A 17,245-nucleotide genomic window follows, 5' to 3' on the forward strand; every position below is an offset into this window, starting at 1 on the left:
TTCTTCCTTTAAGCTCTATGACCAATTTATATAGAACTAACAATGTTTTGACTATTATTTTATGTAATCTTCTCCAAACTCCATCTACACCTCACGCACAGTCACCCACTCTGGTAAAATAGTCAACGATCCCTCCCACCCAGCACACCACATACCAGCGCATGTCCTCAGGTCGCTACAGGTCAATTTTAACCAGACACACACGCTTCACAAACAGTTTTTCCCCCACAGCAGTCCGAATAGTAAACACCCTGGCCCGCCCCCGCCCCTTGCACTGACGGGCAAGCATCCGACACTGACTGTCTGACACTGTTATTTATGCGACTGTCCTGTATGTATGTATGTATTTATTGTGGGGATTGGGAGGTGGGAGTTTGATGTTTCATGTTGATGTCCCAGTGCTAATTAACATGCTGTACCGAAAACAATTACCACCAACCATCGTTGTGTGGCATTAAAGTATCTTGTATCATGGGATCTAAACTCATAATAAATGATCAATTTGTGTATTGAATTTCCCCAAGGGGATCAATAAAGGAATAACTTATCATATAGAACTCGTTGTACTCTGTACTTGTACAATGACAATACATTGAATCTAATCCAATCCATCTAAATGGAGCACATCTGTAAGAGAAGGTTCTCCTGCAAACACATCTGTAAGAGAAGGTTCTCCTGCAAACACATCTATAAGAGAAGGTTCCCCTGCAAACACATCTGTAAGAGAAGGTCCCTCTCTCTGCAAACACATCTGTAAGAGAAGGTTCTCCTGCAAACACATCTGTAAGAGAAGGTTCTCCTGCAAACACATCTGTAAGAGAAGGTCCCTCTCTCTGCAAACACATCTGTAAGAGAAGGTTCCTCTCTCTGCAAACACATCTGTAAGAGAAGGTTCCTCTCTCTGCAAACACATCTGTAAGAGAAGGTTCCTCTCTCTGCAAACACATCTGTAAGAGAAGGTTCCTCTCTCTGCAAACACATCTGTAAGAGAAGGTTCCCTCTCTCTGCAAACACATCTGTAAGAGAAGGTTCCTCTCTCTGCAAACACATCTGTAAGAGAAGGTGAGAAGGTTCCCTCTCTGCAAACACATCTGTAAGAGACTGTTCCTCTCAGTACGGGATAAGATGGGACATGGACAAGATTAAATACTTAGGGGTGAACATCACGAGAGGGGTGGAGAAACTGTTTGAGGCGAACTATACACAGATAAATCAGAACATCAAGAGAGACTTAGAGAGATGGACAGCAATGCCCTTGGACTTCAATTCAAGAATAGAGGTCATTAAAATGAACATCTACTATCTACTATCAGTAACTATCAAGGTTACTGTACCTATTCCAGTCACTACCGATACAAATACCACAGAATCAATTCAGGGAGTGGGACAGACTGATATCGAGGTTCATATGGGCGGGGAGAAGACCACGGGTCAGATATAAAACACTACAACTACCAAAGGAAGAGGGAGGGATGGCAGTACCCAGCCTACAAGATTATTACTATGCAGCACAACTGAGAGCAGTGACGTGCTGGTGTAACGACAGATATGAGGCAAGATGGAAAGACATTGAAAAAGAAGGGGAGGGATACAAGGTACAAGCTCTGGTGGGAGATAGGGAACTATTTAAAGAAAAAGAGGGAATATTAGATCCAATCACCAAATGCACCTTGACCATATGGAACAGAGTAGTAAAAACACACAAATTGGAGAAGCAGTCAGGGGTCCTGAGATGGGTAGCACATGACAAGAGATTCAAACCAGGGAGGTTAGACCATGGATTCAGAAGGTGGGAGAGGGGGGGGGCAACAGCGATATGCAAAATGATAGAGAAGGGGGAAATGCAGACACTACAAAAATGAAAGGAGAAATTTGGACTAGAAAACAGGGACCACTTCAGATATCTACAGGTTAGAGACTACTACAACAAAGAAATAAGGGGGGCCAAAGACGAAGTACAGAATGGAATAATAAAGATGATAGTATGGGCATACGAAGGGGGGCAAGGAAGAGTAATATCAGCAATATACCGGGCTATAATGAACAGCAAGGGACACACGACCGATTACATAAGGGAGAAATGGGAGAGAGAGCTAGAGATAGAAATAACAGGGAAGTAATGGGGGAACATATGCGAGGTGCAACATTCAACAACAGGATCGAGGATATGGAAAGAGTTTGGATGGAAAAACATAATCAGATTCTTTATAACCCCAGAACTGAAGGGAAAATATGCACCAACACAAAGAGCTTGCTGGAGGATGTGTGGGAAGGAAGGGGCAAATCACACGCACATATTCTGGGGATGTCAGAAGCTGAAGGGGTATTGGGAGGAGATAGGGGAGGCAATGATCAGAATATTAGGATACGGATTACCACAAACAGGACTGGTGCTTTACTTAGGAGACCTGACACACGAGGGAATACAAGGGGGGGACAAATATTTAATAAAGATAATGTTGATAGCGGCCAGAAAAGCAATAACGAGACTGTGGTACAAGGAAGACCCACCGACAATAGCACAATGGGTAGGAATAGTGGAAGAGATACAGGATATGGAGAGGATAACACACATGCTGAGGTTACAGGAAGAGAAATTTGGGGAAAGATGGGGAAAGTGGGAAGACTATAAGGGGAACGAAAATGACATCACAGAGGAAGAAAACAAATGCAACACAAGAGGGAGAAGGGTAAAGGAGGAAAGAGGTTCAAGGAGGGTCTCTGAACCCATGTCGCACATTTTTGCTTTAGTTAGTATTTTCTATCTCTATCATTTGGGTAGGACAATTGTTTTATGTTTTTTCAATTTATTATTTATGTCTGTGGAACTTTTGCTTAAGTCGGTATTTTTTATTTCTGTTTTTGGGTATTAAAATCTTTTCTTTATTGTTTAACGGTGTTGTACATTATGTCTATATATTATGTACCTGGAAGACCGACTGAGATGATAATAATATTCAAAGATGATGTTGTTTGTATGCTTGTAATCCAAAAATGCAAATAAAAATTTAGTTTAAAAGAAAAAGAGACTGTTCCTCTCTGAGTACCTACCCTGTGGCGTCTGGTCGACCTCAAACAGTTGGAACACTCTGGTGGGTGATATTATCACAGGGTGCAGGACACCTTTGAACTTAATCTCCGGACCTTGGACACAATAGACAAAAGGCCATGGTTTTAGTACTGGCAGGAGTCAGGATCAAAGCAAAACAATATACCGGTATGCTCCCCAGTTGCCATTTCCGCACCAGTAAGAGCACCACCGTTGAAAATTATAATTTAACGCCAACGTCAGCACACTCCTTCACTTCACACAGGTGTCAGATTAGATAGCCATCGTTTCTACTGGCATAGATAACGGTGCTATGTAGATAACAGTGCTATGTGTAGATAACAGTGCTATGTGTAGATAACAGTGCTATGTAGATAACAGTGCTATGTAGATAACAGTGTTATGTAGATAACAGTGCTATGTAGATAACAGTGCTATGTAGATAACAGTGTTGTGTAGATAACAGTGCTATGTAGATAACAGTGTTATGTAGATAACAGTGCTATGTAGATAACAGTGCTATGTAGATAACAGTGTTATGTAGATAACAGTGCTATGTAGATAACAGTGTTATGTAGATAACAGTGCTATGTAGATAACAGTGCTATGTGTAGATAACAGTGCTATGTGTAGATAACAGTGCTATGTAGATAACAGTGTTATGTAGATAACCGTGCTATGTGTAGATAACAGTGTTATGTAGATAACAGTGCTATGTGTAGATAACAGTGCTATGTGTAGATAACAGTGTTATGTAGATAACAGTGCTATGTGTAGATAACAGTGTTATGTAGATAACACTGTTATGTAGATAACCGTGCTATGTGTAGAAAAAAACGTGCTATGTAGATAACAGTGCTATGTAGATAACCGTGCTATGTGTAGATAACCGTGATATGTAGATAACAGTGTTATGTAGATAACCGTGCTATGTGTAGATAACCGTGATATGTAGATAACAGTGTTATGTAGATAACCGTGCTATGTAGATAACAGTGTTATGTAGATAACCGTGCTATGTGTAGATAACAGTGTTATGTAGATAACCGTGCTATGTAGATAACAGTGCTATGTGTAGATAACAGTGTTATGTAGATAACAGTGTTATGTAGATAACCGTGCTATGTGTAGATAACAGTGTTATGTAGATAACCGTGCTATGTGTAGATAACTGTGCTATGTGTAGATAACCGTGATATGTAGATAACAGTGCTATGTAGATAACAGTGTTATGTAGATAACCGTGCTATGTGTAGATAGCCGTGCTATGTAGATAACAGTGTTATGTAGATAACAGTGCTATGTAAATAACAGTGTTATGTAGATAACCGTGATATGTAGATAACCGTGATATGTAGATAACAGTGCTATGTAGATAACAGTGCTATGTAGATAACAGTGTTATGTAGATAACAGTGCTATGTAGATAACAGTGCTATGTGTAGATAACAGTGTTATGTAGATAACAGTGCTATGTAGATAACAGTGCTATGTGTAGATAACAGTGCTATGTAGATAACAGTGCTATGTGTAGATAAAAGTGCTATGTGTAGATAACAGTGTTATGTAGATGCAAAGCGAAAGCCATCTCTCTGTGCATATTCTATCTGGTTTATTCTTTTTTTTATTATTTTTTAGGTCGATTTTTTTTATTCGTTTATTGGACAAGTCTGGCAGAGAGGAAGGATGGGAGAGAGATATGGGGGAAGACATTCGGCAAAGGTCGCCGGGTCCGGGAGTCGAACCCGGGACGGCTGCGTTGCACTACAGTGCGTTACGTGGTGCGCCACCCTGCCGCGCCTATCTGGTTTATTCTAAAATGACACCTAACCCAAACCGCCAGACACCGATCCTCCATGAAATCCTGCTGTGGATTAAATGCATCATCACTGGAATAGTACAGGTTGCAGCTAAATATAAAATCCTGCCATGGATCAATTTCTAGTTGGAACAGGCCTGGTATAGGGCAATACATTTTGAATGACCCCTCCTTATCAGATGTAGTCATGTGTAATAATTAATAAAGTTGTAACATAAAGTTATTCCACTGAATCAACGTGGTTCAGCCGCTGACCGATGTTGGTGTTGCCCATGAGCAGCGGGGCCTGAGGGTGGCCGGCCTTCAGCTGCACCAGCTCCTCCAGGGAGACGGGGGACACCCAGGTCGTCTTCTCCCCGCGGAACAGCAGCGTCCGCTGGGGCTCCGTCTCGGCCATCAACTGGGAGGTCGGGAATACAGTATGGGGCAAATTCTTAAAGCTATACAATCCAGAATTGTAATTTGACCATCTGAGCCCCTTGAGGTGTGAATTTGTTGTACATTTTAACAGCCTTCGTTACATCATCATTGTTTTCTAGAGCCAGAAACATTTATTATGATTGTGTACACATATCTACCATAAGTGGTTCTAGCATTGAGAGTCACTGAATATAAATATCTTGGTGTGTGTGTGGCTCGATGAGAAATGTACATTTAAATTCCATGTTTGTTTGTAACCTTTATTTTAACTCGAAGGACATTGAGGTTTCCCTCATTTACAATGACGACGAGTTAACACACACATGAGCAACACAATGAAAATATAAAAAAAAGAATAGAAGAAACTAAAAACAATTGCAATTTGACAAACAGAGATTTAACACCAGATTTTTAAAAGAAGAAGCAGATGGGAGGACCTCTAACTTTAGGGTTTGTTGAAGAGCGTTCAATGTGTTGGGGGCATCAATAAAAAATGCTGTCTTGCCCAGATCCGAACGCGCTTGTGGAACCCTAAGAGTAAGCCAGCTGTAGGATCTGGTCTGATAAGCACCAAGACTCCAATCCAGCAAGAGCTTCTCATCGAGCCATAGCCCAAGATATTTGTAATCCGTAACTCTCTCTATAGAAGAGCCATCAATAGTAGATATGAGAAGTTTATTAAAGTCCACATTTCTAGCTCTTGAGAATATCATAAATTTTGTTTTCATCAAGTTAAGGACAAGCATGTGGCCAACTGAGTTGTTGAAGTAGTTTTCTTATCAGGACTATGTAAATGTTTTAATTGATTTGTCCATTCATGGCAAATACATCTCTGACTCTGACTCAGCTGCGCTCCCCTGAATGAAGAATGCCACTGATTCTTAAATTTAACGTGCATTCTCATACACATGAATTTTCATACATAACCGCCCCGCCAGCTCCTTATAAGGTCATGCAACCACAGCGTGGCTATCCCTAACCCGTGCAACCACAGGGCCGCGTTGAACGTTGATGGAGTGGTATTGCTTGTGTTGTGAAGGATCAGATTAAACCGAATATGTATATTTATTTATATATATATATTTAATTGTATTTGTATATCGTTTGATATCCCCTGTATATTCCTTGTACAATATGCATTGAATATCCCTTTAGTCTACTAAACAGCCCATAATAGTTTCATTCTACCATTGGACGAGAACCTGGCGCCAGGTTGCCATACCCCTAGGTCCAAGTTCAATCGTGCCGCCTAACATGTCGTGGCAAGCCCCGGTTCCGCGCAGGAATATGTCGGGCGAAATACGAATGGTACTATTTGTTCATAGCGCATATATATATAGCGCAAGTAAAGTAGAACTTTCTTTTAGTCCAGTTCTTTACCCTCCAACAGAGTGACAGACGCAAAGCCTCCCCATGACGCACGTGTGGTGTAGTAAGGCCTACTTGGCCCAGAATAGGCATTGAGATATCGTGTAGATTAATAGTTGAATAGTCATAGTTTGGCACTATACCGTCGAGTTGGACGTATTCTATTAAGCTAATAATAGTCTATTTATGTATGGTGCATCGTTCGGTTAGAGTTCTAAAGTTATCAGTACCCCCATCGTTCCTGACGTTATCTGGACGCTTAACCAGGCTGGTCAGACCCCTAGTGGTGATTGCATCCGAGGAGCTCCGGGCCAAGAGCGACTGGACCCGTATATTGGATTACTCTACCCGGACGACGGCGAGCCTTCCACGGCTTGGATTATGCTTTGTGTGCTTTGATTATTCCATGGATAAAGGCCAACACTGCGGAGTGTTGGAACTACCCCCCGGAGAGGACTCCAGGTGAGACGGCGCTCGACACCAGTGAGGTCGCCTCACGTCTCTCCGTTGTGGACCGGCAGCTACCGTCCACAGAGGGTCCAGCTGTATTCGTCTGCGGTCCGAGGTTCTGTGGGCACCGTGTCCAAGACTTTGGATTCTCCCAAGACACCGTCGGCCAGATGGGATACCGCCAGCGGCTTCTCTAACCCCCCCCTCCTACTGTCTTACAACCAGCGGGACCCCCCCCCCCCCCCTTAGTGTATCCAGCTATAATCATTTAAGTACCATCGCTATCGTTTTCCTAAATATTCCAGGTTGTATACTTACTCCCTGCATAACCAGAGATTGGACATTCAATGTTGATTTACCTATGAATACTCATTTGCCATAAAAGTGCATATTTCATATTTCAAATCATAAATGTAATTAAGTGATCGTTGTATACACCTTTTGCTGTATTAAACCTTCGATTTGGTACATTTGTGTGGATTCGTTTCATCAGGTGGGAAAGTGTTCATCATACTTATATCTTGTACTGGGTGGCCAGAAGTTAAAGTACATGAGGTAGTGGTATTAAATATCATATCTAACAATACAGTCAGGGAATTGTACCCCTCAGTTACAATTGGTCCTTCGAGCCGGAGGGTAACTAGTGTAATATTAATATAGTGTTATTAATATCGAAATGGCCTATGATGAACACTCCACGAAACGATCCTCCTAACCTAGAACGCCCGCAGCGCAGACGACAGACACCTCAGTACTTAGAGGCTTACACTGTCAGTCAACTACCTAGCCTTCGACAAACGGTAAACGCGGTAAAAGTAGAAAGTAAAATTATGTCTGACCTTAACGACCAGGTTTCCCCGACCACAGAGGCCCTAGTAGGTCCTAATGTAACTGACCAAGCTCACGGTGGGGACCAGGAGGGAATTGACATGCCTTTACCCCCCGCCACTACCCAAGAAGTAGTCCCCGACCAGCCCCGGGAGGAAGACAACCCTACAGAGAGAGAACTCTGCACGGAAGAAGAGGAGGAGAGCGCCGAGGAACTAGAGCTCCAGGACTCCCCAACGAGTACCCCCAGGAGCGGCTCACGCAGGAGCGGCTCACCTCCACAACCGCCTTCCCCCAGCGAAGTGGAGAGGATACTACAACAGGCGTTCCTCGTCAGCCTGACAGCCTCTACCGAACGCGACCGACTCCAAGCGCAGATGCTTAGCGAGCGCGAACACCTCCAAGCACAGCAACGGAGCGAAGAACAGCGCACACGCCTGGAGATGAGACGCTTCCAGACAGAAGAGAATATGGCAAGAGACCGGGCCGACGCCCAGCGTGCCGCTGCCGGTGCCCAAAGAGACGCAGAGCGCGACAGACTACAAGCGCAACTAATAGAGCAGCTGATCAAAAGGACAACACCCTCTCCTTCCGCCAGGGGTTCAAGGAACTCGTCGAGACAACAGTCAAGGGCAGCGTCACCACGACGAGCAAGCGACCCTGAACTTGACCAACAGACCGAGTCTAGACCCCCCGCAGACCCCCTTCCCATACCGGTCCAAGCGAGACCCAGCTACAAGGAAGGAGCGGCATGGACTTCCGGTTTAGCTTTAGAATGGAGTAGGTCGCATGTGACACAGCTGCTCACCCATTATTTTTTTTTTCGTTTTAAAAACATATTTATATACCATTAATGCGTTTAAAACTTGACGCATATATCAACTGAGACTATCAACTAACTATATTGACCAAAAGAATCGAGATGTCACCAAAGAAAGACCCAAAGAAAGACCCAAAACCAGTCGAAGAGGTCCCGCCGCGGGACCCAGGATTCGTACAGCGGACAGCAGAAAATATTGACTTGACAGAGGCCGCTTCAAGTTCATCCCCATCAAACACCTCCGCAGATACCGAACATATCATCCGGAAAATGGAGGAAATGGGGAAGACAATAATGAAGGAAATGATCCACCAATCACAACTGTCGGAGAAGATAATAACTCAAAAAGTAGATGCTATTAAAGAATCTATTGAAGGCAAAATTGATGCGCTGAGAGCGGACGCCGACGCACAGAATAAACGCACCGAGGCTCTGGAGAAAGTAGTGGAAGCCCACGAAATCAATTTCACTCGCATCTACAAGGAAGTAGAGGCTAACACAGTTAACCTAACTGCTGAGATGAAGGGAAACTACAATGAAATCAAGACGGAGCTCAGCGAAATAACGTTGGAGCTCACGCGAATCAATAAAGAACAGAAAGCCAAAATATTCTAGATGGAATATCAAAAACGCAGGCTGAATATTCGTATTGTCGGTCTGGACGAATCAGTGAGATGTGAAAACCCTGAAGAGTTTGCCACAGAATTACAGAAAATCTTGGGAACAGGAATCCTTCCTAAAATACCGGAGGTGGATGAGTGCTTCAGATTGGGTCCCCGCTCCATTGGCAATAACGCTAAGCCCAGAGTGATATTAGTTATACTGCGCCAAGTCAGAATAAAAGAAATGATTATGCGTGAAACTCGCAGGATGAAAGGCAATCTGAAACACATGGAGGTACCAATACTCTGCTTTGAAGATTATTGTCGTGAGGTAGTGGAACTGCGTGCCAAGTTCAAGACGGTGATGTCTCAACTATACCTGGGGAAATACAGACCCCTACTAATATACCCTGCAATACTTCGCGTCGTCGACAAACAAGGAGCAAAGGTTCTCCTCAACTCGCCTGAAGATGCAGCCAAATTCCTGTCTGAACAGGAGCAGAATAGTGTATAAATGGCCTTTTAAATCTCAGTTATGCAAGGTCACCATATAGTACAACCTTTAATAACCGAGGATTTGGGACAGAGAGACCTACGTGCTCAGAGTTTTTGAATGCTTTCCCCGACGTGTATATTATTGCGGACATATTGGATTTAAGATTGGAACACTCCAGAACATACTGGAACATTCAGACAATGTAAAAATGACATATTGGAATAATCTAGAACATCGAAGCATTCTTTGATATATGGAGCATTCTGGAATATCAGCAATACGTGGTCATTCATTCTACCAGAAGCCCCTCGGGGGAATAATCAACAGCTATCTAGATGCAGAACCACAGAGCCATCATAGCCGGCCGGCTGAAAGATCACTCTACACAACGATCATCGCCCACCCCGGTCGGGGGAAATGCTGCATATACGTATTTAAAAATTGTTATTTATTAATGGGAAATAATTTCACTACTTCTCCAATTAATACTTTAGATGTTTAAGCATAGCAATGCTCTTTTAAGATCTAAGTTAATGTTCTCTTCCTTTTACTTTTTTTTTTTTTTTTTTTTTTTTTTTTTTCATCCGCTCTCTCTGATTTATTGAGGCTCTCTCTTCAGTTCAATACCTTCATAGTATTCATGGGTTACTATAAATTACTATAAATTACAAGTTCATATAAAATGTAAGTGATTAAGGCATGACAATTGAAGCTTATTTTTGGTCTTTATTTTTAGTTTATCTCATTTAAATTTTTATTTATTTATTTTTTACGGGTAAGTGGCCAAGCCACAGTCGACATTCTACTTATGGTAGAATTTAGAGTGTTAGATCCTATGGTATACATAGGAATGTTAAGGATAATTGGATCATTCTGGGATATCCGGTGGTGCAAGGGAGAGAGTCATACGCAAAGGTTGTGTTCATGGAACACAATCTTGTACGACTCTCGGTGGGAGGGAAGGGTAGGGGATTTTTATTTGTATATATGTATGTTTTTAAGCTCGGCTCTCAACGGGACCTCACTAGTGGGATGTATATCTATTATTGCCTCGCACTCTAGAAGCATTACCAAAAATTACAATGCAACATGTATAGACTATGGCTAGTTTGAATATAATGATATGGAACACCGGGGGAATAAATAACCAACTCAAACGCAAAAGCGTGCTCACACTGATGAAAAAAGAACATGTGGACATTGCTCTGCTAAGCGAAACACACATTCTAGGGAAAGACATAGGTAAATTAGCGGACAACATATACCATAATATCAGTCACTCCTCTATTGGTACGAGAACTCGGGGTGTAGCAATAGTCGTTAAACGTAAGTTGAATATTGTACTAAAGGGAGTATGGTCTGATGTAGAAGGTCGGATAACTATAGCTAAGATTGAACATAAGAACAGGAAAATAGCATTGATAGCGGTATACGCCCCAAATTTGTACGAAGAAGATTTCTTCACTACACTAACCAATGCAATGTTAGACATTCCCGATTACTCATTTATAATAGGAGCGGATTTTAATGCCATCTGGAACCCAAGGATAGACAAATCTTACCTCGCCTTTTCCAGCGAACAAAAGAATTCATCGAAGGCATTAAAGGATTGGTCAAAGATTACAGGTGTAAAGGACTTATGGCGGTTACTTAATCCCACGACCCGAAAGTACTCTTGTCGATCTGCGAGACATAAGACACTATCCAGAATAGATTATGTCTTTGCATCACAGAGACTATTTGATAATTATGAAGTGGAAATGATACCCAACGCACTATCAGATCACTGTTATTTACTCCTTAAAGGTACATTTGGTATACTATCCTCCCGAGCCCCAAGATGGCGATTTAACTCGTTGCTGCTTAACAACAAGGAATTCATTACACAACTCAAAGAAGCTCTTATAGTATTCCAACGGGAGAATGCAAACTCGGTGCAAGACCCCAGAATAATATGGATGTCGGTAAAGGGAATGATCAAAGACTTCACGGATAGCTTTTCCTCCAAAATGCGCAAGAATCAAAGCACAAAACTGGATGAGCTGGAAACGCTTTACTCAACGTTATTTAATTCTCTGAAATACAACAACTCAACTCGACTAGAAAATCAAGTTAACATACTAAAAATAGAGATCAATGACATATACAGACAACAATCGGAAATACAAATACGCAGCACAAGACAACAGCAGTACTCCCATGGTTCCAAACCCAGCCACCTATTAGCCATGCGATTAAGAATTAATGCAACATTTGCAGATATAACTACCATTAGAGCACAACAAGTACTTGTAACAGATCCTGTAAAAATAAACGATACATTCAAAGTATTCTACTCCGATTTATATAAATCAGAAATGACCTTCGATCAAAACAAAATGGACACATTTCTTAATCAAATTATTCTCCCTAAACTTTCAGAGGATGACGCTAAACAGTTAGAAATACCGATCACACTAGAGGAACTCAAGAAGGCCATAACCGCAATGAAAAGTGGTAAGGCTCCAGGAAGAGACGGTTTCCCATCAGAAATGTACCTTTCTTGTTGGGACATAATTGGCCCCTTATTACTAAATATGATCTTATACTCAGTCAAGGAGGGGAACTTCCATAAAATTGACAATATTGCACTCATAACAGTCCTCCTTAAAAAAGACAAAGACCCCAACGAGTGCGGTAGTTATAGACCTGTAAGCCTCCTCGGAACAGATATCAAACTGTACTCTAAGGTATTAGCCATCAGATTACAAAAGCATATGACGTCTTTAGTTCACCCGGACCAAACTGGCTTCATAGGAGGCCGCCTGATCACTGAGAACATAAGACGTATACTGCACGTACTTGATGCCGACAAGGAGGACACCATACCTAAGGCGATGCTGTCCCTGGATGCTATGAAGGCCTTTGACAGGCTGGAATGGTCGTATCTGTGGGCAGTGCTAGAAAGGATGGGGTTAGGAAAAGGATTCCTCGATATGATTAAAGTATTATACAAAGACCCATCGGCCATGATTACAACAGGCACAATCATCTCTGAAATATTTCCGGTATCACGCTCTGCCAGACAGGGTTGTCCTCTTAGTCCCGGACTGTTCAATCTATCATTAGAGCCTTTAGCACAATATATAAGACAATCCCAATCCATAGAACCTATCGTAATCAAGGGCACACAACAAAAAATGTGTTTATATGCGGACGATGTAATATTGTTCATGAAAAACCCCAACACCACATTGCCTCATCTGCTCAAGTTGATTGAGGACTTTGGTGATTTATCGGGATTTAAGATAAATTGGCCGAAGTCGGCTTTCCTTCCACTTAACACCCCTGCAAAAAAAGATACAACCCTCCCAGGACAGATACCGATGGTAAAACATTTCAGATGCTTGGGAGTGGAAATATTCCCTACCATAAGACAAACGGTGAAGCACAACTACACAAAAATCCAAAACAAAATCAAAGACGACCTTGATAGATGGGCAAAACTTAAGAACACAGTACAAGCACGGATATCAATAGTTAAGATGGATGTACTACCTAAAATCAACTTCTTCTGTTCAATGCTACCGTTACCCCCTCCAGAGGGTTACTGGAAAAGATTACACTCCTCCACATACAAATTTATTTGGAATAACAAACCACCACGTATAAAAAGATCCACCGCACAGAGAAATAAAGCAGATGGTGGCATGGCATTTCCAGATTTTTTCCTATATTTTAAGGCGTACTCATTAAGTCCATTGACAACATGGTTTGACTCCCAAGCATTAGCATCTTGGAGAAAAATAGAAGAAAACATAGTAGCCCCACATAGACTGAAGGACATAGCATACACTAAACTACCAATCAAGCACTGTGAACGAAAATTTGGCCCCATAATTACTCATGCGATCCGGATATGGCGTGAATCACAAAAAAGAAATCCTAACCCACAAGAATGGCACAATCATACTCCCTTATTCAATAACAATGCTCTCTTAATTGGAAAACGACCTATAAGATTCCCTATATGGGAAGAGCAAGGCATACACTCATTAGGGGATGTTTTTAACAAACAGGGTTTTTGTAGTGATAAAGAAATACGCAAAAAAATTAATCTCACCAAGTCCACATGGCTTTTTCACAAACAGTTAGAGCTATGTTTGAAGTCTCACGGTGTTCCATTAGACAGACCAATTGAACACCACAGATACCACAAATTCTTCTACTCAAGAGAGACATCGAGAGGTTTTGTTTCAGAATTTTATCATCAATTACTAACGTCCTCGTATGAAACCCTCCAACTTGACTCTGTCTGGAGGAGGGATATACCAGACCTGGAAAATGACTTTGATTGGCAAGGAGCCTGGGCAAATGTCCGACTTACATCAAGGAACCCGGATCATCAACAAATCAATCTTAACTATATTCACAGGACATACTTGACTCCTATAAGACTGTGCCGAATGGGGCTCAAACAAGATTCCAAATGCACCCAATGTACAAATGGGGACGAAGGGACATTTATGCACATGTATTGGGACTGCTCACCAGTTAAGGCATTCTGGAAAGATGTGACCCAACAAATATCAAAACTCGTATCTTGGAATATACCTGTACACCCCTCGGTATTGCTGTTGAATGATGTTTTTGAGTTTGCAGTGAATCCACAGCTAAAGAGATTGGTTTTATCGGGTATCACAGTAGCCAAAAAGCTGATCGCATCACGCTGGTTTCAACCGGAAAAAATGTGCCGTAAAGTTTGGTTTCTTACATATCTCGATGTAATTTACCATGAAATATCTACAGCAAGAATTCTGGGTCTCAATGAATCCAAAATGTCAATGTGGTTAGAAGTGGTGGAGAGAATAAAAGCTAGCTTATAATGGTAGTGTCTGGTTAGGTGCGAGGGATAGTGGAGGTACTTCTCAAGGTGGGGTCCGGGAGGGGGGGGTTCGAGCTGAGCATATGTGTGTAGGTTTTTTTTTTTAGATAACAGGTATTATGGGTATATCTTATATAAAACAACTAACCAAAAGGTGATCTCATTGGATGTGCCCTGACAATTAATGCTTGTATATCTTATCGTGTGTTGTCATGTTTGTTTATATGTTTGTTTAAAAAAGAATAAAAAAATAAAATACAAAGGAAGGAGCGGCATACACTGCGGAGAAGCTAAATAAACGATTACAGGATCTGGAAGATCTGATAGAGGAAGAAGAGGGAGAGGAGGAGAACCAAGCCCGACGACAGCACAGTACTCCCCCGGACCAGCAGGTCCCATACAGTCCAGGCTATACCCCCGTGGCGCTGCGCTACAGACCCCCGACTCTATTCACGGGTGAGCACGACGCACGACCAGCCCCGAGGAATAGCACCTGGACCAGCGGGCCATGGTACCCTGCCAGTACCAGCCCACAGCGAGGCGCAAGAGGGGACTCGCCCAGGAGGTCTCTCCCCCAACGCTCGCCGATGTATCAGCCATCCACGGCGTCATACAATGCCACACCGTCATTCCCAGACTTCGCCTATGAGAGTCGAGCACAGTACACGGAGCTCCGGATGTGCTTAGAGACAATGATGGTGGATGTCGCTGATGAACGCCACAAGTATGCAATATTACTGAAGCACCTAAAAGTACCGCGAGCGCACAATATAGCGCTAGCCTATGCTACCTCTTCGACTCCATACACAGCGGCCCTTGCAGCGCTGGATCAGAGATATGGACGTATATGGGATTACGTAATCCAAGAGATAAGGCATATTGACCGCCTACCCCCAGCCACAGACAATCGCTCACTAGACGACCTGTCAATCAAAGTGCAGTCCCTGGTAGGGATGCTGGGAGCGCAACGGGAGAAGGGCATGCATGAGCTATACGCCAACTCTAACGTCGAGAGGATTTTGGAGAAGCTGCCACCCGCAAGACAGGAGCGCTTTAGGCGGCAGAGGGATTACCGGGATCCCAACGGCCCCGAGCCATCCCTCCTTGATCTAGCCGACTTCCTGGCGAGAGAAGTCAGCAGCTTACGACTGGACACCTTCGGGCGGAGCACGCCAAGCTCCAGAGAGGGACCCAGGAGAATAAATGATGGAAGAAGATCGGTGACTGTCATGCACCAATCAGAGTCAGTACCGAGCAGTAAGAGTCACAGCACCCCCTCGAGAAAAGAGAAGTGGAAGATAGCGTGTCCCTACTGTGAGAAAGAACACTGGCTGTCACAATGTGACCTATTCACAAAGATGAATGCAGAAGAAGTGAGTCAATGGATAAAGTCCAACCGGCGCTGTTATCGATGTGCGCGGCCCCACATGGCAGCCGAATGCCGCCTAAAGAAAAGGTGCAGCCGGTGCGATGGAGCCCATCTAGATATACTACACGAAAGTAACGGAAGACGGCCTATACCTGCACCACGGAGCGGCACCAAGGCAAGTGTCATGTACATTGACCCCGCCAGCAGCAGCGGAGCCCAAGTGCTCTTAAAGGTAGTCCGTGTGACATTGAGCTACCAAGATAAAGTCATGGACACTTACGCCGTCCTTGATGACGGGTCAGAGAAGACCCTTCTGCTCGCCTCCGCTGCGACCCAGTTGGGACTGCGGGGGAGCAAGAACGAAATGACGATTCGGACAATAAGAAGAGATTTAAAGACGATAAAGGGCGAGAATGTCTCCTTCACCATCGCAGCCAACAGGCAGCCAGAGCGACGGTACAAGATCACAAATGCTTTCACCAGCCAAGAAATAGGACTATCGCAGTACACCTACCCTGTCACCAAGTTGATGGATAAATATGTGCACCTGCGCCAATTACCTATCCCGCTCATAGACGGCGCTACCCCGACCCTGTTGATAGGCTCCGACCATGCAGAACTCATAGTCCCGATTGACCGGGTCCATACAGGCCCCCGAGGCTGTCCTGCAGCAGTCGAGACCCGCCTAGGGTGGACCCTACAAGGCCCCCTCACTAAATCTCTCAACCGAACAGCAGCCACTAGCTGCTTCCACTCCAGAACGACAGAAGAAGACACCACTCTCCTGCAGCATGTCGAGAGGCTATGGACCCTAGAGACAATGCCCTTTAAGAACGAAAAGAAAGATATTCGCTCTAAAGAAGACATTTACGCCATCAACCTACTCGAGCAGGGGACAAAGAGAGTCACAGTCGGCGGAGTGATGAGATACGCAACTCCACTCCTGAGGCGAGAGGGAATGCCCACCTTTCACGCAAAGAAAGACGCCACGGAGCGCTATCTACTGAACACAGAGCGGCGCCTAGCCAAAGACCCCGCTCAAGAGAGTGTGTACCGAGCTGAGATTGAGAAGCTAATCACAGCGGGACACGTAACAAAGATTGACATTAAAGAGGCCGATCAGACGACCGAATCATGGTACGTGCCGCATCACAAGGTCC

At 43.5% G+C, this 17,245-nt stretch overlaps 1 protein-coding gene across 1 annotated transcript in view; it reads right to left on the reverse strand.

Moving 5' to 3' along the window:
• Window positions 1–17,245, reverse strand: part of aox6 (aldehyde oxidase 6) — a gene marked incomplete at both ends in the record, with an annotated part of 210,658 nt that overhangs the window by 152,481 nt on the left and 40,932 nt on the right. Inside the window, 2 exons of the mRNA XM_084324231.1 lie at window positions 3,052–3,144; window positions 5,124–5,268. Coding sequence (XP_084180357.1) covers window positions 3,052–3,144; window positions 5,124–5,268 — 238 coding nt within the window. The remainder of the gene's footprint in view (window positions 1–3,051; window positions 3,145–5,123; window positions 5,269–17,245) is intronic.

Source organism: Notolepis coatsorum (assembly GCF_963971535.1).
Source record: "Notolepis coatsorum genome assembly, chromosome: 1".
In the NCBI taxonomy this organism is placed as follows: Eukaryota; Metazoa; Chordata; class Actinopteri; order Aulopiformes; family Paralepididae; genus Notolepis; species Notolepis coatsorum.